Source organism: Dromiciops gliroides, chromosome 2 (genome assembly GCF_019393635.1).
Source record: "Dromiciops gliroides isolate mDroGli1 chromosome 2, mDroGli1.pri, whole genome shotgun sequence".
NCBI classification, from domain to species: Eukaryota; Metazoa; Chordata; class Mammalia; order Microbiotheria; family Microbiotheriidae; genus Dromiciops; species Dromiciops gliroides.
In genome coordinates this window covers 48910692-48936421 of record NC_057862.1, presented here as the reverse complement: position 1 = coordinate 48936421, position 25730 = coordinate 48910692, and the positions used below count along the sequence as shown (strand labels likewise).

At 45.6% G+C, this 25730-nt stretch overlaps 2 protein-coding genes across 3 annotated transcripts in view; both read right to left on the bottom strand.

Moving 5' to 3' along the window:
- Positions 1-1972: 1972 nt before the first annotated feature.
- CPLX3 (complexin 3) lies at positions 1973-13038 on the bottom strand. 2 transcript variants are annotated; one of them, XM_043981612.1, is made up of 4 exons: positions 12594-13038; positions 6661-6748; positions 4571-4824; positions 1973-3139 (listed from the first exon to the last, which is right to left on the bottom strand). In XM_043981612.1, exons 1-3 carry the CDS (start codon positions 12755-12757, stop codon positions 4600-4602), a joined length of 477 nt encoding a protein of 158 aa, XP_043837547.1. In that variant the 5' UTR covers positions 12758-13038; the 3' UTR covers positions 1973-3139; positions 4571-4599. The 2 variants fall into 2 exon arrangements, with proteins under 2 accessions (XP_043837547.1, XP_043837545.1); XM_043981610.1 differs by lacking the exon at positions 1973-3139 and having other exon boundaries at positions 3205-4824.
- Positions 13039-17207: 4169 nt separating this feature from the next.
- The window catches only part of LMAN1L (lectin, mannose binding 1 like), a 41835-nt gene continuing 33312 nt past the window's right edge, over positions 17208-25730 (bottom strand). Inside the window, exons 14-16 of the mRNA XM_043980306.1 lie at positions 21895-22027; positions 20717-20835; positions 17208-17508 (exon numbers count right to left, since the gene is read on the bottom strand). Coding sequence (XP_043836241.1) covers positions 17385-17508; positions 20717-20835; positions 21895-22027 — 376 coding nt within the window. The 3' untranslated portion in view covers positions 17208-17384. The remainder of the gene's footprint in view (positions 17509-20716; positions 20836-21894; positions 22028-25730) is intronic.

Sequence of the window (25730 nt, the reverse complement as noted above, 5' to 3'; positions counted from 1 at the left end):
AGACAGTAGGAGAAAGATCAATGAAGAGGAAGAGAATCGGAGGCAAAGGAAGACCTACTGAAGGACCGAATGGAAGGAGGATTGGTTCTGGGGAGATAGAGGGAAAAGAAGGAAATAAAAGAGGAAGTCAGAAAAAAGAGGAAGTTAGGGGCTGCTGGGCCAAGGGGCTCTAATCCCTAAAATCCTTCTGACTGCTATCCTCTGTCCTCCATGCAGTTCCTCCTTTCATCTTGCCATCCAGGTGGAACCCTTTCTCTGTTAGGTATCCATCCCCTTGTTGTTTCTTCTTTCTCCTTTTTTAAAAAAATTTTTTAGTCATCCCCTTGTAGCTATGCCTCCTTCCTTCCCTGAAAGTGTAGCAGAAGACATTCAGGAAACCCCTGGTGCCCATGTCTCCTCATTCTGCCCAAGGAACAGAACCCCGACATTGTCCAACTGATTGGGTGGACTTGGACAAATCCCTTCTGTCTCTGGGTCTCAGTTTCCTTTTTTGTAAAGTGAGGGAATTGGAGTAGACTATCTCAAAGATCTCTTCCTGACCAGGAGATGTTACAGTATTTGGCTTTTAAGTCAGTCCCCCCCCCCCACCCTGCCCCAGACTCCCAGTGACGCAGAAGGAAGGGAAGAAGGGCTGCATGTCTTTCTTGCTGCTGGAGATAGACTTGTGAAGGGTGGGAGGGGGAAGAGGGCAGCTTCAGGATCTAGTGAGTTTCCTGACTCTTCCCAAAGACTGCTGGAGCCTATCCCACCCACTGGCTCACCCTATACCATACTCTTTTCCTTTTTTAAAGGAGATAACACATGCAAAGTACTATACAAACCTAAAAGTATCATAAAGGCTTGTTATTATTATTGTTGTTGTTGTTATTATTATCCCATAACTCCCCCAGCCACTCTTCTTTATGCTCCCATAAAACCTGCTTCCTCTTACCAGGGCCACCTCCCATACCAAATTCAATGACCGAAGTGTTTCCTTCTCCAGGAAGCTCACTGTGATTAGCTGAATGGGGATAGAGCTGTGTGTGTACATCATACACCAAAGCATCACAATTCTCCCTTCACTCTCTGTCCACCCCACCCCACATACACACATACATTCATACACAGATACTCTACCTTTAATTCCTAATTAAAAGTAAAACAGGAAACCACTGAAGTGAAAGACACAAATCTGTCACGTTTCATTATGTGGGAAGCCCCTCAAAGACAGGGTTCCGGTGACTGAACTCCTACCTCAGGGAGCAGCTGCAGACGTCAGGGCTCTGGCGCCCGAGGCAGAATCTAGCTCAGCTCAGCTCAGCTCAGCATCCCGGCTTCCCCTCATCCCCCACTAACCTTCTGTCTTGAAGTCCAGTATTGGGTAGATGGGGGAGGAGATCACTTGTCCTTGTGCTGTCCTGGGGCCGTTCTCGGCAAGGGGGCTAAATACAGGCTTTTGGGTCTGGACATATGATAAGCTCCCCTGGGGCAAGGACTACAGAGACAATGACGACCACACAACAAAGACAACAGCTGCAGTTCGCATTTCTGTTTTGGAAGTATTATTTCATTTGAACAGGTTGGTATCTGTTTCCCGTAAGTGACATTTCATCTTCCACCTTCATGCTTGTGCCCAGGCTGTTTTCCACTCCTGGGTTGTATTTCCTTCTCACCTCCACCTGGTATCCTTAGCTTCATTCAAAGTACAGTTTGGTACTGACTTCTTCAGGATTTACCTGCCAGGATTACTGCCACCCTTCCCCCTCCCCTATCCCCAGTTATTAGCTTTTTTTTTTTTTTTTTTTTTTTTTTTGCAGGGCAGTGAGGGTTAAGTGACTTGCCCAGGGTCACCCAGCTAGTAAGTGTCAAGAGTCTGAGGCTGGATTTGAACTCAGGTACTCTTGAATCCTTTATCCACTGCGCCATCTAGCTGCCTCTATTAGCATTCTTGAAATTATTCCACATTACTTTGTATTCATTTCTATTAATTTGATTCCATACCTGCTGTATCTCTTCAGTAGAAAGTGTAATGGGAATAGATTGACTTGCAGGGACCATTCCATCCTTTACAAGTATAAGCTTCTTGAGGGTAGGGACTGTTTTGGTTTTGTCTTTGAAGCTCTGGTGTCTCACATGGGGCCTTGTGCATAATAGGCATTTTATAACTGTTTGGTGAATTGAATTAAATCCATCCTCACACTAGCCCTCTGAGGGACAGATAGAACAGATTATACCCATTTCAGATTTGAGATCACACCCATTCAGTGAGAACACTGAAGCTCAGAGGGACTGTAACTTGTCTGGGCTTATGTAGCCAGCACATTTCAAAGCTAGGACTTCAAAAAAAAAAAAAAAGCTAGGATTTCAAAGCCAGCTCTTCACTTCCCACCATATTCCTTCTACTGCCTTTCTGGTCACTGAAAACCCTGCCAAAGTGTGACTGTTGTGGGCTGGCTAAATCAGGGGTAAAGGTAGCATACCAAATCGATGGATTAAGAATGAGACCCCAACACTTCTCATTCCCCTTATTAACCTATCATAGGTGTGTTCTCCAAAGATTTCTCAAAATCAGGAAACCTCTGATGGGAGGGTCACATTGCCAAGAGATGATATCCCCTTATATAGTTGTAATTGTGAGAGGGAAAAAAACTCTCTTTATTTATTTTTATTTAAACATGACTTTAAAGACTCCTCCATCACTTCACCACGTGTGTTTGGGAAAACTCTTGTGAGGGCAGAACTTTGGGGCTGATTCTACAGAGGAGAGAAGTGTGATTGGATGAGGTGGGTGGCATGGAGACATCTGTTAGAATACAAGAAAAGAGTCACATGGTTGGGGCTAAGATTTTATTCTTCACTAAACTAAGACAGCTGAGTTCTGAGTTATAAAATCAAAAAGTCTTTCTACTGGAGAAAGGGAAGACATTAGGATTAGGGACGTTGGCCAGAGAGAACAGAGCCCAGCTCATCCCAATTTGAGACATCCAACATGACTTTGCCCCTATACCCAAGATACCACATGAAACTTGACTTTGAGACTCTGACTGGGGGCTAGAAAAATCTGGATTTTGTAGGGTCATCCGGGCCAAGGTCTGGTCCCAAAGCTGTGTTGGAGAGGGGAATCCTTTCCTCCCTTCCTGCAGAACCTCAGCTGCCTCACCTGAAAATGGGAAAGAGGGGGAACACTCTTTACCCTCACCCAATGGGTTTGAGGAGGCAAGGTGAATTAAGTCCTAGTGTGAATGTGCTTTGAGAGCTCCAGAAGGAAAGAGAACATTTGGCATGTGCATGGATGCATGTGACCAAGAGAAGGCTGAAGACCCCAAGTGAATTTTCATGGTCTGAGACACTGTCCTTTACACACTTTTATGGAGCGCCCATTGGCTAACCATCCCTCCTATCCCCCAGTAACAGACAGAAGTGAGGAAAACAGAGGGCACAGGCAAAGAAAAAAGGCTGTGTTAGCACACCATTTCCAAAGGGCTCACACAGTAAAGCCATCAAAATGTGAAGCCCCCCAGCAAAGCAGGTTTCCCCATAGAGGAAAAGATTTCTGGGATTGATACCTTTGAAGTCTTGTCTCACGTGGATGCTTCCTGTGGAATTGGGGGTGGGGAGGAAGGCACACAACCTGGTATGTACCCTGAATGTCTGGGGGCTTATTCAGAGAAGGGAGGGATCAATACAGACTGGAACCATTGGACCAAGCTTTCTGGAGGGAGTGGGACCTGAATTGGACCTTGAAGGATGGGTAGAGTCCCTCCTACTTTCAAGGCACAGAGTAGGGGGGATGGAATGCTCAGAGGTGTGCAGCAATAACAGGGAAAGAACCCAGGACTCCTCCATCCCAGTCCAAGTCTCTCTCCCCCTCCCCCACCATCCTTTTTGGCTCCATGCTCCAAGGTAGAAGTCTGCATGTCAATGTTTGTACTACTAATGTGTACAATGGCTTCTGGGTACTAAGGTCTGTGTGTCAACATGGAAATAGATGCCTTGGCCTATGTGGTGTGTGTGTGTGTGTGTGTGTGTGTGTGTGTGTGTGTGTGTGTTTGGTTTTGGGCTTGTGGTTGTGTATTTAGGTGTGTGTCTGTATAGGTCAGTGGAGCTCTGGGTTTTCTGGTGTGTGTGTGTGTATGTGTGTGTGTGTGTGTGTGTGTGTGTGTGTGTGTGTGTGTGTTTGAAGGAGAGGTTGGGTGAACTGCCAGCTATAGAGATACCAACTTCCTGTTGTCACTCATCCTTAAGTGTCAGCCCCACACTTGGCTGGGGGAGAGGGGCTTTGCTACCAGAGTAGCCCCATCATACATACCCATCCCCTAGATAAGGGACCAGAGCTAAGAATGTTAGGGATGGGGGTGGGTAGGAACTAGAAGGCAGGATCTTAGCTAGGATAAAGGAAGACCCTGGAGAAATAAGGACTCAGAGACAGAATGTGGGTCACCAGGAGGGGAGCCCTCCCTGGACCCCAGGGGGAGTGACACTGCTCTACAGCTACCCTCCCTGCCAGCTGTGTCTCCCAACATCTGGCCATCTCTGCCCTACCCACCCCATCCCTCCATATCACATTGAGGCAGGACTGGGGTAGACTGACCGCCTTGGGGCTGAGGAGGGGGATAGCGGTCACATGATGTGGCACTTTTCAGCTGACTGCTTTAATTCTCCCAGAGTAGCCTGTGCCTTGTCCTTGATGGAGCCGAGGTCCAGGTTGGGGATGCTGGCCAGCTGCCCAATGACCGAAGCCTTCTCTTCCTCCTCCTCATTGTCCTCTTCGATCATCTTGGCCAGCTCTTTGGGCAGCTCCACATCCCCCCCAGCCATCTGGATCTGGTTGTCATCTGTCTCATTCTTTTGGGAAGACATGGAAGAGAAGGGAGAAGGAGTTGATGGGAGCAGGAACTCAAGAGGACAGACAACAGACCTCTGTGCCAGGACTCTGGGTCCAGGGATGTTCTCCTGGACTTGCCATGGACCTGAGCACAATCCCCTTCCCCACCTTGCATTGGGAAAGCTGTATTCTACCCTCTCTAAGGCTTTTCTCACTGCTCCAGTCCACAGCAACCTCTCCCACCTGTCTACTAAAGAATAATATATAGGGGGCGGCTAGGTGGCACAATGGATAAAGCACCAGCCCTGGATTCAGGAGTACCTGAGTTCAAATCTGGCCTCAGACACTTGACACTTACTAGCTGTGTGACCCTGGGCAAGTCACTTAACCCCCATTGCCCTGCAAAAAAAGAATAATATATAGGTTTAGGTTTTGTGAAGCATCTTAGAAATATTATCCCATATGATCCTCACAGCAACCCAGGAGGTACAGGTGCTTTTATCATTTCCCATTTTACAGATGAGCAAACTGCAAAAAAACAAGAAGTTAAGTGACTTGCCCAGGGTCACAAAGCCAGTAAGGGTCTAAGGTAGGATTTAAACCCAGGTCTTCTTGATTCCAGATGCAGCAAACTATCCCTCCACCTCACTAACTGACTGCCTACATAATAGGTGGCTGTGGTATAATAAGTTGTACCACCCATTTGGCTCCGATCCTTCCTTGTAAAAACCATACTGCTCCCTTCATGAGCTTCTCCCCAACTTTGAAGCTTACTTCCCAAATTCTACAGTAATTCTTTGATAGTAGGGACTATGTCAACTCATCCTCTCTCCTCTATTGAGTCAGTGCAGAGCTGAGCACACAGCAGCTGCTAAGTTAATATTTTGCTGATTGATCCTACTTCAGTTTTCCTTTCTAGGCAATGGGTATGTCATGATGACCTAATGAGGTCAGTATGACCTAATGGCTCAATTCTCGTTACTAGGACAGTGCCCAGAACAGATAAGATCCAGATTCATTTCAAACTCTGTGCTGAGTCCTCGATGGATTCCTAATATGTCGACATGACCACTGGAACACATTGTGAGGCTTGAATATGATCTCAGAGCCTTTTTCATGCTGAGGATGGGAGGCTACAGGGACCAGGATAACGCAGGACAAGGAGCAGCAATGGGGTGTATCCTTGGGAGTGGTTTGATGAAGAGGACTGCACTTGGGGTCAGAATACTTTGGTTTGAGTCTCTGTTTTGCTATTTAAAGACACATGGCCTTAGACAAATCATTTCCCCAAGCTGTCTTTGTTTCCTCATTTGTAAAATGAGGGGATTAAACTGGATGATAACTGAGGTCCTTTCAGCGCTAATATTCTGTAAGATTCTGGGAAGGGCAGGTGCCATGTTGCCCAATGATTCCCTTCCCAGGAGGAAGGGAGCAGAAGTGGACTGAGCTCCCAGATAATTGACCCTGGGGCTTGATGTCCTGGGATTGTCCTGGCTAGTTTTCTCAAGGGATGGGTTGGGGTGGGTAATTGAATGGGCTAAGAAGGGGAACACTCTCTGTCCATCAGAGATTTTATTCTCCCTGAAATCCTTCATTCAGTCAACAAATGTTAATGACTTTCTGCATACCCAGCCCTGTGCTATGCTAAGGAGGAGACAGGAGAGGGAAGACCTAAGAGAACTCAATGATCTTAACTCAATCTCTGCAAATTGAATGTGGGGAGCCTGAGAATGGTTCTGAGGGGACTCCATGCCAGGAGGTGCTCTAGCCAGCCTGCACCTGTGCCACAGAACCTTTTTAGGAAGGGAGGTTCAGAATCAAGGAGAATAGTGGGACATGGGAGGTGGACAGCTCACCTTGGGCAGGCGGTACTTGTCTCTGAAGTGGCTGCGTAGGGTGGCCCTTTCTGCTTTCCTTTGTGTAAACTGGGCATCTCGTTCCATCCTGCAGATCAGAGGACCAGTTGTCAGACTGGGTGGGGCTAAGAAGTTAGCCTTGTGTGAAGGGTAGAGGTACCAGGCAGTCTCAGATGTAATGTAAGGGCTATGAGCCTATTTTCCTCTGTTACAGGGGTTCTTAACCTGGGGTTTGGGAACATTTGTTTAAATGATACCTCTATTTCAATATTATTGATTTTCTTCATATTCCTATATATTTTATGTCTTATTCTGAGAAGGGATCAACAGGTTTCACCAGACTGTCAAAGGGGTCCATGGCACCAAATAGGTTAAAAACTGTTTTACTAGATTTTAAGCTCCCCCAGGGCAGACACTGTCTTATTTCAGCTTTTCCTCTGATGCCTCTGGGCCCTCCAAAACTATGTAAGCTTTGACAGGTCACACCAAAAGTAAAGCTTTCTTTGGGCACAGGCCTGGCAACAACACTGAGTCTGCTATCTTAGGAATATTCTTTTTTTGTTTTGTTTTGTTTTGTTTTTTGGTGAGGCAATTGGGGTTAAGTGACTTGCCTAGGGTCACACAGCTAGTAAGTGTTAAGTGTCTGAGGCCGGATTTGAACTCAGGTCTTCCTGACTCCAGGGCTGGTGCTCTATCCACTGTGCCACTTAGCTGCCCCTATCTTAGGAATATTCTTGCTAACTATTGTCATTCAGCTGTTTTTAGTCATGTCTGACTCTCTCTGACCCCATTTGGGGTTTTATTGGCAGAAATATTGGAGTAGTTGGCCATTTCCTTCTCCAGCTCATTTTGCAGATGAGGAAACTAAAGCAAAGAAGATTAAGTGACTCGCCCAGGGTCACACAGCTAGTATGTGTCAAGGGCCAGATTTGAACTCAAAAAGATGAATCTTCCTGATTCCAGGCCTGGCATGCTATCCACTGAGCCACCTAGCTTCCCTTGCTAACTATCAATAGGAGGTCTGCATGGTGATGAATTCTTTGGCCTCATCAAATCATAAAACAAAGAAAACTATAAATGGCCTTCAGTCTGGCCCAGACCTCATGGATGAAACAAGACAAAGAATGCTAAGAAATAGAATTTTCCTATGATCTATAAATTGTAATTTAGCTGCTAGAACTTTTAATGTAGGGATTCTTAACCTGAGATCTTTGAATTTAAAAAATATTTTGATAACTATGTCAATGTAATTGGTTTCCTTTACAATCCTATGTATGTATTTAAAAACTTTATGGGGGGAAGCTAGGTGGCACAGTAGATAGAGCACCGGCCCTGGAGTCAGGAGTACCTGAGTTCAAATCTGGCCTCAGACACTTAACACTTACTAGCTGTGTGACCCTGGGCAAGTCACTTAACCCTCATTGCCTCACTAAAAAACAAAAAACAAAAAAAAAACTTTATGAAGAGGTTCATAGATTTCATCAGATTGCAAAGGGGATCCATGACATGATAGTTAAGAAGGCTTATCCTAATGCAAGGTATTGCTCCCCAAAGCAGCAGGTTGGTATGCTGTTGGAGAAACTGAGACATGCCCCATGACATGAAAAAGCTATAGTTTACATGGAAAGATCAGCTCAGAGATTCTCCTCAGAGTGGCAAATGAAAGGGTCGGTGAGGTTGGCTGCATTGTGCACCAAAAGGCAGGAAGAAACTCCATTTGGGTCATCCCTCTTTACAGTGCACATGATGAACGTAAGAGAAAAGAAAGACCACCACAGAAATGACTGCAGTTCATGCACCAAGATCCATTTCATGATGATGAAAAAGGAGAGAAATTCATAAGATCCTCCAAATTAAACATATAACTTGATACTTCATGACTTCAGTAGAAAGAAGGAGGGAGGATGAAAAAAATGTGTTGAATGGAAGAGGCCAAAGGCCTACTGTAGGCATAGATTATTCAGAAGCCTTGCATCTGAATCATTATTTCTTGAAGAAGCTTCTCAGAAGGTTTGGATATAACAGGCACCAAACAACATCACAAAAATTAAATAGAACACTAACTTAATGGAACAAAAGGACTCGTTTCTGATATGACTGTGATTTCAGAATCAATTCTCTGTGTGCTGTCAAATTAGCTTAACCAGAGTTCAAAATCAATACCAAATAGAAGAATAGCTAGAAATAAGAAGATGCTATGTGTAATTTTAATAGCTCCAACTAGACCTAGTTAAACAAGCAGTTGACTGAAAATTGGGAAAGAAACACAAAATAGAGGCACTGACTGATTATCATTATTTCTTAGAGAAGTTTAACTAATGTAACTTCAGTAATGCAAAGGGACAAAAGAAACTGGAAACTTCACCAGTCAGAAAATATTTGTCCTTCTTTAAGTTAGAGAAACATAGTAACCAAGGGCAACATAAGTTTGTAATACAAACTCATTTGTAAAACATCATAAAAAATGGAGAAGGGTAAGAATGGAGTGCTCTTCACAAAACAACAAAAAACAGTAGACAGGAAAACATGTTTGCAGAAGACTCAGTGTGAGACCTGACTGAGCTGGATCATTCTGAGAGTATTTATAGATGAAGCTAGACAACAAAGAGGTGTAAAGTGGAACAGATCTCCTGCTATTTCTAGATATATTCTAATTATTGATAGCCTAACGATCATATTTGAACTCTCTACATTCTGTGTGAAAAGTGAGAAAGTGCAAGTGGCACTAGATGATTAAGTTGGGAAGAGGAGCTAGACTCAAACAAATATACAAAAGAAATCTATACTAGAAAGACATAATTTTAAAGACACTTGGAAAGTTTTCAAGATATCTTCAACAAGGGAAGATTGAAAAAGAATTCACTGATGGCAGTATTATCCCTCTAAAAGGTGACTGTTTCCTTTCTTATTGCAAAGCAATGAGGGTTAAGTGACTTGCTCAGGGTCACACAGCTAGTAAGTGTCAAGTGTCTGAGGCCAGATTTGAACTCAGGTACTCCTGAATCCAGGGCCGGTGCTTTATCCATTGCGCCACCTAGCTGCCCTCTTATAAATTCTTTACGAGAAAGGTCTACACATATCAAGGGTATGTTTGATGAAAAGATGTTAAGAGAAGTTTCATACTTTAACAGAATTTTCTAAATCAGACTACATTTTCATAGCTATTCAATTGACTTAGCAAATAAGAATACTAGAACCCACTGTATTTTTTTTATTTCCAAGAAAAGCATTTGACTTTAAAAAACAAGATGTGGTTTTGTTTTTTGTTTTGTTTTGTTTTTAGTGAGGCAAATGGGGTTAAGTGACTTGCCCAGGGTCACACAGCTAGTTAAGTATTAAGTGTCTGAGGCCGGATTTGAACTCAGGTACTCCTGACTCCAGGGCCAGTGCTCTATCCACTGCACCATCTAGCTGCCACCAAGATGTGGTTTTAAAGGTTCTCCTTCAACGATGAATCTCTCATGTGTACATTAAGGTCATGTAAGAGTCCTTGATAGATGCAACCATAGAAATAACTTTATTTGGAGATTTTCTGATTATCAATAAGTGAAGACTATGTTAGAAAGACTGGTATTTGCCAAAAGTGTTTGCCACTGTCATAAAGGATGTTCTGTGCAGACTGGATGGAAAAGGAATTCCCTAGAGATGATCAGTTCTCCAGATGCTCATGTTTATGAATAGCATTGTGCTAATTGCATCAAGCCCCTGAAGACAACCTTTTTAATGAGATGCACAGCTATTCAAAAGAGATCAGCCTAGCAATTCACACAGGAAAAATGAAATGGATGAAGAATTCATATTGCACAGATAATGTCATGCAACTGATGAGCCCATTGAGTTAGTCTGTTTGTCTACCCTCTCTCTCTCTCTCTCTCTCTCTCTCTCTCTCTCTCTCTCTCTCTCTCTCTCTCTCTCTCTCTCTCTTGTAGTGGGACTGCAGATAGAAAATGAGCTGACTTCAGAATGAATTTTGGAAATTACGTAGTACTTTCAATGATCCCAAGCTGCTTCCTTCCAACAAAACTCACCTATTTTTAACATGAATCAATGTTCTCCCTGTGGTGCCATATGGTTATGGAGAGTGGAACATCATGATCCCTGAAGAATCAAAATTTCAGGGGAGCCAAAGGGCAATGGAAAGGCACATGATGGATATAAGTACACTCTTGCATATTGGCAATGATAACCTGCATGCAACCAATGTAGTAGAATGGAAAAAACTCTTGTTTTTAGAGTCAGAAGACCTAGGTTCAAATCCTGGCTGTATGACTTTCTCTCTGTATGATCCTAGGTAAGTCACTTCATTTCTCTAGACCTTTGCATCCTCCTGTGTAAAATTAGCAGGTTGGATTACATGAGTCCCAAAGTCCCTTCTAGCTCTCAATCTATAATTCTATGATTCTATAAGTGGCTTAAAAGATATCGACAAGGATGCATGTGATCAGAAAAGGAGGGTGGCCATTCATGTATAAAAACTGAGGGATAACAGATGGGCATCCCAGTGATACACCAGCATCCACAAAACATTAAGAGATTCAGAGGAAGGCTCCGGCACAGTGGGGAGATCCTCTGTGGAGGGTGTTTGGAAGGACATGAATAAGAATGGCACAGGATGAGAAAGCTTGGGTAACTCAGGATCTGCACCAGTGCAGTATGTACCCACACAGATGACATCATAGATCTATAGAAACGTGAAAGTACCCCCACTGGGTATCACACCACACCTCACAGGTGCTTGATAAATGTTTATTGAATTCATTGTGATGGCAGATGGATGTAGAAAAAAAATTACAGAATTTGGAGTCAGAGAAGGTGGGTTGTAGTAGGGTAAGGAGTAGCATCCTCCCTTTCTGACCTTGGGAAAATCACTTTGTGCTTTTAAGCCTCAGTTTCCACATTTTTAAATCAGAGAATTGGATTGGAGGGGTCTCTTGAGGCCTTTCCAATGCTAAATCTTGTGGTAACTTGGCAGAAGGCTGATTTACTACGGAAGGAGACAGGCATGTTTTCTGGGGCAGGGCAGAGTCAGCGGGAAGAGCAGGCTTACAAGGGCATAATTCTGTTATCTCTAACCTTCTTCCCCTGGATGTCTCTCTCAGCTTCTTTACGGTCATCATTACCATTTTTAGGAGAAGAGGGGTGTGTGTGTGTGTGTTGGAGTGGAGAAGTGAAGGGGATGGTGCTTCCCCCGAAGCTCTTTACCTCTCACACCTCATCTCAATAGATCCCCATACCACCTTTTCCCTATGGGTATCCCTATGGACCCCCTGTGGGGTCCTTTAGAGCACAGTTGGGTACAAGTGTGTGTCTGTGTGACTCAGTCTTGTCTCTGTTCTTGCTTTTTGTAAGTCTGTTTGTTTTCATCTTTCTTGTTCTGCTGGTCTTTGTCTCTGTTTCTATGTGTAGATTTCTATTCAATCTATCTCTCTTTCTGAATCCCTTTTCCCTGATGTTTTTCCATCAGGTCCCAAGCTCCCAGTTGCAGAGATCCTGCTGGGACCCAACCCACTGGGGGTAAGAATCGGATTAAGGGATTATGTGTTTCATCAGAAATACATTAGAGAGCTCCTGATTTCCCCTCCCCTTGCAGCCTTCTCTGGCTCCAGAGTTTTCCTTGTTGCTTCCTTGCTCACTAAGTCTCAATAACCCAGATTCCCCAGCTCTTCCAAGAAGGATTGAGGTTGGGGATAGAGTGGAGCTGGCTCCTGGAGTCTTGGGGTGATTTATGTTGGAGGAATCCTCCAGAGCTCTTTCTGAAACCTGGCTCTGTCCCAGAGAATGAGGAAGGGGAACAGATTCTTCCAGTGGTGATTGGGGTGGGGGTGGGGGGAAGTCTTCCCCTAAAAGTAGACAAGCCAGGAGTCCCTAGGGAGGGGGACATGCTATGGACACACAGGAGGGATTAAAACCCAGAAGGAGAGTCCCCTACTCACTTCTCCTCTACCAGTTGCTTCTGATATTCCTCATACTCCTCCCGAGTCATGCCTTGAGCTTCAGCCGCCGATTTGTCCCCTTCACCCTTCTCCTCGCCGCCCCCCAGGCCCCCAGCGAGGTTCTTCAGCTGGCCTCCCACCATGGTTTTCACCATGAACGCCATATCTCTCCCCTAACCAGGAGTAGGTGACGGCAGGGAATCTTTGAGGAGAGAGGACTCCAGAAAAAGGGGAGATCCGTTCAACCCTCCAGCCCTTAGAGCGACTTTCTCCTGTTCTTGCTTATCAGGCTCTACAGAGTTTCAGCACTCCATCCCCTGTGGACAGCTCCCACCCCGGGCTAGACCCGAGCCCCCAAGCTGGAGTTGAGCACAGCCTGTTCCCGAGTTTGGCCAGCAGTGTCTGATTCGGCCCCTCCCTTCAGTCTTCAAACCTATCTCTCAGCTTTCTCCAGTTCTTTAAAGAGGGATGAGGGGGCGTTCACTGGACTGACGCGACCAGACCACATGTTCTGTTCCCCCGACACTCCCCCCCCCTCCCCAAGCTTCATCAAGGGAGTTAAATGACAGTGCGATTAAGGGCTGCCTGTGGGGTATTGCACGGGCTAGAGTTGTGTGGAAGGGGAGTCTCGGACCTGTGAAAAGAACTCTAGATTTCGAGTCATGGAATGTGGTATTCTGGATCGCTACCTGTGTAACCTTAGGCAAATCATTTCGCCTTTGTTGTTGTTGTTGCTGTTCAGCCGTTTTTGAGTCGTATCTGACTCTTCGATACCCCATTTTGGGTTTTCTTGGTAAAGATACTGGAGTGATTTGCCATTTCCTTCTCCAGTTTAGTTTACAAATGAGGAAACTGAGGTAAACAGAGTTAAGTGGCTTGCCCAGGATCACAGTGTCTGAGGCCAGATTTTAACTCAGACGGCCCAACACCACTTAGCTGCCCCATTTCACCTTTAGGGGTTTCAGACTTCTCCTCCTGCTGAGTGGAAGGGTTAGATTAGGTGTTCTTCACATCCTTAATTCCTGTCATTGACCAGGGGAAATATGAGGGCTATCAGAGGAAGGCAAGTAGAGCTGAGATATTAGCCCTTTAAGTGACAATTGCCTGGCCCAGAGTTCATCCCAGAGCCTAAAATCTAAGCGCAGAGGTTACAACCCAGCCCAGAGTGCAGCCTAGAGGTCACAATTTAGTGCTCATTCCAGAGTCCAGCCTAAAGCCTAGAACCCAAATCACAGAGCTCAAAGACCAGACTGAAGTCAGCCTAGAGACCCCAGCCTAGAACATGATCCATAATTTCAATCAACCCAGAGCCCAGAGCCCAAAGGCCATCAGTCTTTGAAAGCTCAATTCAAATGACATTTCCACAATATCTTTTACATGACTTCACATGTATAACCTATATCAGATTGCTTGCCATCTTGGGTAGGGGGAAGGGGAGGGAGGTAAGGAGAAAAATTTGCAACTTGAAATCTTATTAAAAATAGATGTTTAAAAAAAACCCCTCTAGACAGTTGTTTTTAAAAAGACATTTCCTCCATGAAGTTTCCTTGATTCTCTGGGTTGATGAATGAGTTTCCCTTCCTTCCCCTGACATTGATAGCATTTTGTCTGCAGCTCTCACTTACTTATCGTACATTATATTGTATTATGGTTGTATTTGTGCCATATTACTGAAGCTGCATTGAATGAGGACAAAGACCACATCTTGTATAAACTTTAAAATCTTCTTCCCTCTGCCTAGAACAGTGATCGGCATACAGTGGATGCCTAATAAAGTTGTGTTGAATCAAAGGTCCAGAGTCCAGCCCACAGACAATCCAGAACCTATCTCAGTGTTTCACCCAGTTCAGGGTGGATATCATTCTATTGGGGATGTGGTTAGTGGGGGAAGGGGCAGAACTCACAGAGCCCAGCCCAGCCCAGAGTCCAGGAAAAAGCCAGAGTTCAGATTTCATACCAAATCCAGAGCTCACAGCTCAGGTTAGAGTCCATAGAGCACAAAGCCCAGCCCAAGCCAGCCCAGTTTTTATTAACTCTGCCCCCCCTTTTCTCCCTTTCTTCTACCCCCTTGCCCCCACTTAGCTTCCACTGCATCTGGAGCCATCTCCGATCATCCTGATCTATATCTTGCCACTGGGCCCAGATGGCTCCAGAGGAGAGAGTGAGGTTGGTGACCGTGCACAGCCCTCCCTCACTTCAATCCAATTCACTACAAGTTATGACATCACCTTCCTGATATCACCATCCTCTTCCAGAAGGAAGGACAAACAATGAACAATGAGTGAGCCCTGAGAAGGGGGCAGTGATAGGCTGGAACTTTACAGGGCAGCAAAGGGAACATGAGGCAGGCTGAGTAACAGGAAGGATCCAGAAGATCCAGTTGTCAACCCTTCCAGTCAGCAGCATGGCTCCCATCCGTCCACTTCTCCACCAGCTGCTGCACAGTTATTATTGCTGAGGACTCAACTTCCCCCACTATTAGCCCAATGCTGTTCCTCTAACCCTCTAGAACCCTATCAACATCTGGCTATACAGATGACGACATAGCAGGAAATAGGGATTTGACCATAAGGGATTATACAGAAATAGAGAAAAGGACTTCCTGCCTGGTTCCAAACACTAGAACTAATAACAGAAAAAAGTGGTTGCTTTTTTAAATGTGATTATAGGTTTATAAAAGACCTTAGGCATCCAGCCCATCCCCCCCATTTTACAGATGAGGAAACTGAGAACCCAGAGAAGCTAAGTTACTTGCCTGAAGTCAGCAAGTAAGTAACACAGCCAGATTTAAACCCAGGTCCTCTGACATTACTATATTATGCTATATTTTATTCAAAAGCTTAACAAATAATAAAAGTTTCTCTCTCCCTCTACCAGATGTTTCTTTGGGATGTTGTTCAGTTGTTTCAGTCATGTCTGACTCTGTGACTTGACTTGGGATTTTTTCTGGCAAAGATACTGGAGTGGTTTGCCATTTCCTTTTCCAGCTCATTTTACAGAGGAGGAACTGAGGCAAGCAGGGTGAAGTGACTTGTCCAAGGTCACACAGCTAATGAATGTCTGAGGCTAGATTTGAGTTCAGGTCTTCCTGACTCTAGGTCCAGTGCTCTATCCACCTAGCTGCTTTGGGATGTCTGGGGCATAATTGTAGAAAGAGACAGGGAGTTAAATTTCATTAACTGTCAAGGTCCATGTCAAGGTCCATCCCAGCCCTAGGCAGAGGGTTCATAAGGAGATGTGCCTCCAGTGATTACTTGAACAATTTAAATAAAGTTAACCAGGCAAGGCACCCAAAATTCTGGCCAAATACAGCAGTCAATGTTGGTACCACACTATAACTCAAGGACACAATGTCTCTTCTATTAACAGTTGATCAACTGTTTTCAAGAAATCATGCATTGTAGGAAGGGTTATTCAGGTGTTTCTTGGGAAGTATCAGTTGTGTCAAAACAAAATGTATCAATACATTAAAAAAAAAACCAACCAGAAAGACATGTCTCTTAGCTAACAGTAACAGTGATAATCCAAGGTGAATAGATAAGAAGACAATACAGCCCTAAGGGAACCATCCCAGGAGTCAGGAAGTTAGGGCTCTAGTCTAGGCTGTGTTTAGTCTGTGCATCAGCTGAATAACCTTGACTGTGGATGGGTCACTTCTCCCTCCAGATGTCAAATATCCTCAATAAAATGGGTTTAAATGATCCCTCCCCTTTCTGTGTCACAGGAGTACTACGGAGGTCAGATGAGATGGAAAAGTTGGGGAAGGCACCAAGACAATGGGAAAGGTTATGTGGCCTTGTGACCTTGCATGTGATCTTGTGTATATTGCTTCCCTTATTCGAAGTGCTGATTGTAGTAGAAAGACTACTGGATCTGGATTTAGAGAGAACCTCGATTCTGATCCCAGCTCAGCCACTTACTGTTTGTGTTACTATGGGCAAGTCATTTAGCCCCTGGATCAGTTATCTAACCTGTGAAATGAGGAGGTTGGATTGGATGACCCCAGTTTTAGACCCTTTTTAACTCTAAATCTCTGATCTTACATGATAAAGTCATATTAATATATTCATTGGATTTCAGTTTCCTCACCTCCAAAACGGGATCAAAATCTCTTCTGTAGTTACTGCTCAGGATTCTTCAAGATCAAAAAGAAATATGAAAGTGTTTTGTACATTTTAAGCCACAGTGCACAGCCCAGCCACTCTTGTCATTTATTATTATTGGATGGTTGGTCTGGAGAAGATTCAGTGTACTGTAGCTCTCTATTTCATACCCTCTCCTCGGCTGTTCATTTCTGTTCATTTGGGAGGGTCATGGCTGGGGGGGGGATCTCCTGGGTTCCATCCTTAAGCCAAGTTGTCAATCCCTCTATTTCTCTCTCTTTCCAGGGGTCTAGGAGTCAAACGCACAGAATAGACTATTTTTCTGGAAAGTCATTCTTCCCCATTCCCTTCTGCCCATCTTTCCTCTTGTTGATAGCTTCAGGGTCACAATGGGCAAGGCAGCTCCTGAGAGATGGTGACAGCCTTCAGTGATCATCAGACCTCAGCAAGGAAAATGCTACAGGAAAGAAGGGTGGTGGATGGAGATGAGGCAAAGGAAGAAAAAAAAACCCCACCAGATGCTTTTAATGTAGCAGAGGGTTCATCCTGAATTAGTCTTCCAAGGAAACATGCCCAGGAAGAAAACAGTAAGGAAAGAGAACATATTGAAAGGGAAGGCTAGAGCACACCTAGCCAAATAAGGGGCGTTTTTTGCCTGTTTGGCTGAGGTGGGGAGTTTGGGGAATGTTCATGGGGTCAGGGAGTCCTGTCTTGCCACTCTGTTGAGTCTTCTGAACAGCTGTTTGGGGTCAAGGGCCAGGACAAGGGAATTCTTAGAAAAGCATTCTCTGAGGCTCCTGTCAGTCTCCCACCTGTGAACAAGAGAGGAACACAAAATGAGGACATACCTGACCTGGCTGCAGTCTCTGCCTCCTGCAAATCATACTGGACTCAATGACCTTTGAGCTTCTATCCAGTTCTAGGTCTGTGAACTCCCAATCCATTCCACACACTCCATAGGCCCCTCTACCCCAATGAATGATTTCAATCACACGCCACTTTCTTGTTTGGGAACCTACAGCTGCTCCCTATTATCTAACATGCCAACCCAATCCTCCCCCCTCCAAATGACACTCAAGGCCCTTCCCCAAGCTGGCTCAGTTTAATACATTCAACCTCATTTATTTATTTATTTTGGGGGGGCAATGGGGGTTAAGTGACTTGCCCAGGGTCACACAGCTAGTAAGTGTTAAGTATCTGAGGCCAGATTTGAACTCAGGTCCTCCCGAATCTAGGGCTGGTGCTTTATCCACTGTGCCACCTAGCTGCCCCCCCATAACCTTATTTTTTATCCTAGCATGCATCCTACCTACCAGCCAGCTGTGGGGGGGAGCAAAAAGGGTCCTCACTCTGCTTGACACATACAGTGCTTATTTCTGCATTTATATCTTGGATTATGGAATGAACTCTGCCTTTTCTCTACCCTTTCAAATCCTACCCATCCTCCCAAGGCCCAGTTCAAGCATCACCTCCTCCATGATTTATAGCTCACATTTCCATTAAGGCTTTACAGTTGACAATGCACTTCCCTCATAACAATGGTGTGAGGTAGACAGCACAAACATTATTATTCCCATTGCAGAGATGAGGAAGTTGAGGTCCAGAAAGGTGAATGACTTGACCAAGGTCACACAGCAGGCTGGTACTAGAGCCAGCGGGATCTGATTCCAAGTCTGATACCCTTTCCCCACCACCCATACCCTTTTGATCACACCTCAAATCAGCCTTGGAACTCCTTAAGAACAAGATCTGTGTCTTCCTCCTCTTCTTGCCTCTCTGAAGCACAAAGGCAGGGCTGGGCACAGAGACACTCAGCAAATATTTGTGGACCTGAGCTGAATTTCACTGATTTCAGCAAGAGCAGGGGTGAGTTTGAAGATGCTGTCATGCCCCCACCCTAACCTCACGTAATGAATATTGATCAGCATATGTTAGGAATCTGTCTGGGCTCTTTCATTTTCTAATTGGAATCAATAGTTTAAAATGCCTCAGAAATGGATTGGGGTTTTTTGCATTCCTGTGCTTTTTTATATTCCCATCTCTTACAAAGTCATCCCTTCCCTGGGAAGAAACCTATTCAGGACCAACCTCTGAGAAGCTAGGGTCAGAGAAGGGTGATCACGATGGTAGGGGGACCACACAAGCACTGGTTTAAGGAATTGGAAATGTTAAGCCTGGAGATTGGAAGACTTGGGGTTTCTTGAGAGGCAGCCCAGGGGAACAGATAAAGAGCTGGTTTATAAGGAAATACTCCCTAATGGTTAGAGCTGTATCGAGGTCTCAATTAATGTGAATAATGAATTCCTTGAAGTGGTTGAATATATTCGAATACTTACTATTTGAAGTTATAATTATGGAAAATTATGGGCATTGGTCCCAGCCCAAGGGAAATGTGGCAGTGCTAATTTGAATAATGTGATCACTTCATGGGAATTTCTTATTTCATCTAATTGGGACTTAGGTATGGAAACCAAAATGGGCTACCTGAGTGGGTAGTGAGTTCCCTGTCACTAGTAGCATTCAAGTGAAGGTGTGATGATTACTGTGATGATCTGAGGAGATTCAGGAGGAGATGTCTGCTTCAGTTGAGAGTTGGAGAGGATCTAAGGTCCCTTTAAATTTTGAGGATGTATGATTCTATGTGGAGTCAACTAGGCTCAATGGATAGAGTGCTGGGCTTAGAGTCAGGAAGATATGAGTTTAAATTTGGCCTTAGATACTTCCTACCTGTGTGACTCTGGGTAAATCATTTAACTTCTTTTAGCTTTAATTCACTGGAGAAGGAAATGGCAAACCACTTCAGTATCTTTGCCATGAAAACCGCATGGAGAGTGTTGACACGCTATGGTTCACGGGATCATGAAGAGTTGGACACAACTGAACAATTGAATGACAACATGATTCTGTGCGCCTGTGGCTTGGTAAGTGATGAGCACCCCAATTAGACAATCATGATGAGGTCAAAAGAAGGGTGTAGGTTCTGTGGTCTAACCATAGTGTTCCATACCTCCCCTTTCCCCCTATTCAATAAACTTCAATACCTCCCTATTACCTCTAGGATCAAATATAAAATCCTGTTTAGCAATCAAATGAGATATTCACAAAATGCTTAGCATAGTGTCTGGCACACAGCAAGTGCTTAATAAATGTTTGCTCTCTCTCTCTCTCTCTCTCTCTCTCTCTCCTTCACAACACAGTTGCCTTCTGCCTTTTCAGTTATCTCCTTTTCCTTCTCCTCCTCCTCCTCCTCCTCCTCAGGACAATGAGGGTTAAGTGACTTGCCCAGGGTCACACAGCTAGTATGTGTCAAGTGTCTGAAGCCAGATTTGAATTCAGGTCCTCCTGAATCCAGGGCCGGTGTTTCATCCACTGTGCCACCTAGCTGCCCCCTTTTCCAGTCTTCTTAACCTTATTCCCCACATGTATTCTGAAATCCAGTGACACCGGCCTCCTGGCTGTGCCTTGCCCTCCATCCCTAGACCCTTAAGCCTCTTTACTTTGTTTATCTTTGTTCTTATGCCTGGCATACTTCCCTCTTCATCTGGGCCTCTTGGCTTCCCCAGCTTCCTTTAAGTCTCAGCTAAATTCCACCTTGTACTCGAAGCTTATCTTGATCTCCCTGAATACTAGTGTCCCCCCCCCACCCCAGACTATCCCTCAATTTATCCCATGAGGAGCTTGTTTGTCCTAGAAGTTTACCTGTTGGCTCCTCCAGTAGACTGAACTTCTTGAAAGCCCTTCTTCAAATCCCTAGAATTGAACCCAGTGCTTGGCATGTAGCTAAACTTAACTAAATGCCTGTTGACTGTTGGAAAATCGCTTGAGAATTAGGAGAACTGAGTTCTGTTACTAAGTTGCATGTGAGCTCAGGCAAGCTAGGCCTCAGTATTCTGATCTGTGCAATGAATACTAATCCTCTGCCTGTCTTCCAAAGGGCATTTTCCCCCCAAAGATTTGATGAGTTTGGGCTTCTTGAAGCCAAGATTCTGCTGTACAGGAGGAGGGGTCATTATTACCCACCTGAAGAGCAGACAGTAAAAGGCACAACCAGTTTGGATCAGGAGAAAGAGCAGAAAGATTCCACGGGACAGACACAGGACCCTCCCCGCATGGGAAGAGGAGGCCTTGGCCGCATGCTTCTGCAGGGGGAAAATTAGAGAATTTCTTCCCAGCTCCTCACTCAGAGTCCAGAGGCAGGGAGAAGGAGGGGTTCCTGGGGGAAGAAGATCTGTTCCCCGATGGCTTGGGAAGTCCTAACCCCCCATCTGAAGCAAATTCGATCCCTTTCCAGAAACCTGGCCTTCACCAAGTGATAATGAGTGGCCATAAGCCTCCTGCAATCCCCGGTGTCCATGGGAGAATCAGGGCTTCATCTACCTGAGTGGCTGGGGATAGCTTGTGGACCTGTGGATATGAAGGAGAAGAGAAAGAGGGAGAAAGAGAAAGAAAGAGGAAGACTGAGGGGAAAGTGGAGAGGGAGGTAGCCAGACAGAGACCAAAAGAAATAGAAAGGGAGGGAGATGGAGAGAGAGAGAGAGAGAGAGAGAGAGAGAGAGAGAGAGAGAGAGAGAGAGAGAGAGAGAGAGAGAGAGAGAGAGAGAGAGAAGGAGAGAAGGAGAGAGCTAGACAGAGGTAGAGGAGATTAAGAGAGAGGAAGACAGACATACAGAGAGAGAGGAAAAGATGGGGAGAGGGAGAGATAGACAGAAAAACAGAAGAATCTGCAGAGACGAGGAAATAGATGCGATGTGAGGCAGAGAAAATATCCAGAGATGGAAATAGATCCCCAGACCCTACAGAGAAAAGGTTAACAGATATTGAAGGTGAAAGGGAGGAAAAGCACTGTGCATACATTCAAAAATAGGTTAAGACTCAGGAGAAAGAAACACACAAGGGCCAATAGGTGAAGTCAGAAAGGGATACATATGCCCACGAACACAACAGATACAGATAGACAGAGATACACACAGAAACAAAAGTATACACACATGCACATACAAAGGCAAGAAGAAAGATGGCTCCAGACAGGAAAGAGGTGAGAGAAGGTTGGATCTATGTATAGACTCACACTCTCAGAGAATGTGAGTGGGGGAATGTAACCAAGAGAATTAGACAAGGGGGAAGGGGCAAGCTAAATTCCATCCTGGTCCCTGTTGCCCACCCCCACCCCACCACACTCTACGGGTCCCCAGCCTCACCGGTAGGTGGAGCAAACTTTCTACGTCTCTTTGCAGCAGGGCCAAGATCTGATGCAGCTCCTGGAAGTGATGTTCTGTGCCCACAGGCAAGTAGAACACCTCAGCCTTGGAGGTGATGCGGGCAGCAGCAGCCCTATATCCCAGTGGGGACAAGAAAGGAAGGGAGGGAACCCTTGTGGCCATCCTTGCTTGCTCCTAAGCCTTGTCTCTCAGGTACCACCCTCCCACGGTAGAGAATGGGAGAGGGATGGAAAGAATTTTCACAATGACCTTCAGGGAAGGGGAGGGGAAGGCTTGATCCTTATGCGCCACGTTCTCAGCCTTTGCTTCTAACTCTGTTCCTGGTCCCCAGCTCTAGAATCACAGCTAGAAGGGGATCATCTTCTAGTCTAATTTCCTCATTTGACAGAGGAGAAACCTGAAACTCAGAGAAGGCAAATAACTTGCCAACGGTCATTGTTATTGTTGTTAAGTTGTATTTGACTCTTCATGACCCCATTTGGGATTTTCTTGGTAAAGATACTGGAGTGGTTTGCCATTTCCTTCTCCACCTCATTTTACAGATGAGGAAACTGAAGCAAGCAGGGTTAAGTGACTTGGTCAGGGTCACACAGCTAGTGTCTGAGGCCAAATTTAAGCTCAAGAAGATGAGTTTTCTTGACTCCAAGCCTAGTACTCCATGTACCGTGCCTCTTATCTGCCCCAAGTAGGCACCTCTAATATCCCTGGGGGCAGCTAGGTAGGTGGTGCCATAATGCATAAAGCTCTGGGCCTGGAATCAAGAAGACTTAGCTTCCTGAGTTCAAATCCAACCTCAGACATTTACTAGCTGTGTGACCCTGGACAAGTCACTTGACCCTGTTTGCCTCAGTTTCCTCATCTGTAAAATGACCTGGAGAAGGACATGGAAAACCACTCCTACATCTTTTCCAAGTAAACCTCAAATGAGGTCACAAAGAATCAGACACAACTGAGAGGACTGAAGAACAACTCATATCCCTCCTCAGGATCATGCTCATGGCCACATCAATGCATTATATGGGCTATGTCCTTGAATGTGACTTAGGGGAAGGATTTCTGATCTATGAAAGAATCGCCCCAAGAAAACAGAAAGATGTAAAATCATAAGACTGAGCTTAGACCCAAAGAAGAGACCTGAGAAGGTGAGGGAATGTGGCTGTGAAATACGACAAATAACATTGAATTTGATGGAAATGTTGGTTAGTTTTTACTGGAAATTGATTTTCCTCTTTTTCATCCTTTGTTATAAGGAATGACTCTCTGGGAGGGGAAGGGAATAAGGCATATGGGGATATGTAGATAATGCAAAAATAGAACATAACCGTAATTTTTAAAACAAGAAACCCAAGAAAGCTTCAAGAAGTCAGTCTAATGAAACCCCACATTGCCTGATGTTCCTCATCCCTGCTTCTGCTCTGAGGCAAGGAGATAAGCATCACTGGATCTATAGATCTATGATCAGAAGCTCAGCACTGCTGTTGGCCCAGCTTGGCTCCTGCATCCCTGTTCTAGTAACCAAGCTCTTGGGAAGTGGGGAAGTGGGATCTGTGGGGAGGGTCTTGGACCCGCAGTTTGCAACTGTGTTTTCAAATTCAACCTCATGCACTTAGTAACTCTGTGACCATAGGCAGGTCATTTAACCCTTTTAAGCCTCAGTTTCCTCATCTGTGAAATGGGTATAGTATTTGTCCTTACTCTTCATAGAGTAGTTGTGTTTTTGTGAACCTTAAATGGGTAGAGACATAAGGTGTATGATCATTCCTCCCCCTCTCACAGATATATCTATCCCTCATAGTCTACTTCTAGTAACAGGTTACTCTCAGTTCCTGACACATTCTCCAGTTTCTCTAGGCCTGGGGTCCAATTCTGCAGTACCAAAGACCTTCCCTTGATTCCTAATCCCTGGGACTGGGTTCCCTCTACCATATCTCTCTAATATCAAAGCCTGCTTTCTGAGACCTTCACTCAGGGTCGTACTGGAGCCAGCTCACTTTTTTTGTGTGTGTGAGGCAATTGGGGTTAAGTGACTTGCCCAAGGTCACACAGCTAGTAAGTGTTAAGTGTCTGAGGCTGGATTTGAACTCAGGTACTCCTGAATCCAGGGCCAGTGCTCTATCCACTGCACCATCTAGCTGCCCCTGGAGCCAGCTCAAACCCTCCTTCTAGAGCTGTTTTTAGCAGGAACATTTATGCCTTAAAGATGAGCAAAGCAGGGCTTGACTCACTGTTTTGTGGATAGTTTAAACTTCAGAAAGTTATTGGAGAAAATGCAGATTAAACTTAAAAACATGAACTCAGTGATCTCTCTTTCTTCCCTTTCATTTTTTTTTTCCTTTTTTGTAGGGCAATGAGGGTTAAGTGACTTGCTCAGGGTCACTTAACCCTCATTGCCCTACAAGTGTGAGGCCGGATTTTGAACTCAGGTCCTCCTGAATCCAGGGCCAGTGCTTTATCCATTGTGCCACCTAGCTGGCCCTCTTTCTTCCCTTTCAAATCTTAAATGCTGAAGTCCTGTGGAGACCTCTCTGGTTGCCTTTCCTACATTACCCTCCCTTGGGCTAATAGTAGGGTTGCTTCCAGCCCAGTGAGGCCTGATGGAGGCATTAGGAGGCCTAGCTGGATGCCAGGCTACAGGCTAAGTGTCAGGAAGTTCTGGGTCATCGTGAAGGGGCAGAGCCTATAGGAGAGGTGCTCCTAGGTCCCTCACTCCCATACTGACTTCTGTGGGTACCTATTCTTCCCTGTTGGTCCCACCTGCCCCTAGGGGAGCTTGGGTGAAGGCTTTCTCTAGAGCTCTGGCTGGCATGCCTCCCATCCTGCCCCAACCCCACCTGGGCCAGTGTGCCCTTCCCCCAAACCTGAAGACTGTTCACTCCTCTTCCCCCTCCTCCCTCTCCCTTCATCAGGCTTCCCCTGTGCCATCTGGCACGTACTGCCTACCCACACACTGCCCCCCTCTCCCCTTGCCTGCCACACATAAGCAAGGAGGAGGGAAAGGATGGCAGAGTCAGGCTGACATTTCCCCTGGAGACCCTCAGGCATCGGAGCCTGGGTCAGGGAATCCCTATGTTGTCCTGGACCTCGGTGCCTGTGTTCTTGTTGGGCCTCTCTCCCTAGATCCTGGGGGAGGAGAGAGTGCCCACTCACCTGTCCACAGGGAGACAGTTGGTTCCATGTCTTGGGATTGGAAGGGTGCTGTGGGTAGTTATAGAGCCCACTGTGCCCTCCTCCCCTCTCAGGGGTCCAGGCTGTCTGATACCTGGCCAGGCTGCGGGGCCTCAGCAGGCTCCTGGGAAAAGGCAGGAAGCAGGAGGATTTCCTGGATTGAGGCCAGGGCCAGAGGCAGCTTGGGGAGGGCAAATGGGGCGGAGGAGGTACACATGATTGGGTACACATATCATCTGGGAGTCTCTGCTTGGCACATACTCTCCTTGCCTTTCGTGCTGCTGCCACGTGAAGAATAAGGGGGAGAAGAAACCCCTTCCCAAACTGGGAGCAGGGGAGAGACTCATCCTTTCCCACCAGGTCTGTGTCTTACATAGAATAGGGAGGGCTGGAAGGAGGCAGAAGGACGGGGGAAGTGTGGCACTGAAAGCCCTGCCTCTGGACACTCAGAGCCCCTGTAATGCCCATCCCGAGACATCCAGGAGACCTATTTGTGCTCCCTAATCAATCTGCTCCCCCTCCCCCACAAGGCTCTCAGCTCTAGAGCTTACTAAGCCTGTCACTACCTTCCCTCCACCTTCTCCCACTCCCCACTAGACTTCCCAAGAGACAATCACCTCATCAGCTATACTAATCCTAGATCAGAGAGG

Coding starts and splice junctions, on each gene's coding strand:
- CPLX3 (XM_043981612.1), bottom strand. CDS start 12,757: ATGGCGTTCATGGTGAAAACCATGGTGGGAGGCCAGCTGAAGAACCTC. Junction 6,749..12,593: donor AAGCAACTGGTAGAGGAGAA/GTGAGTAGGGGA, acceptor TCTGATCTGCAG/GATGGAACGAGATGCCCAGT. Junction 4,825..6,660: donor ACAAGTACCGCCTGCCCAAG/GTGAGCTGTCCA, acceptor TCTTCCCAAAAG/AATGAGACAGATGACAACCA.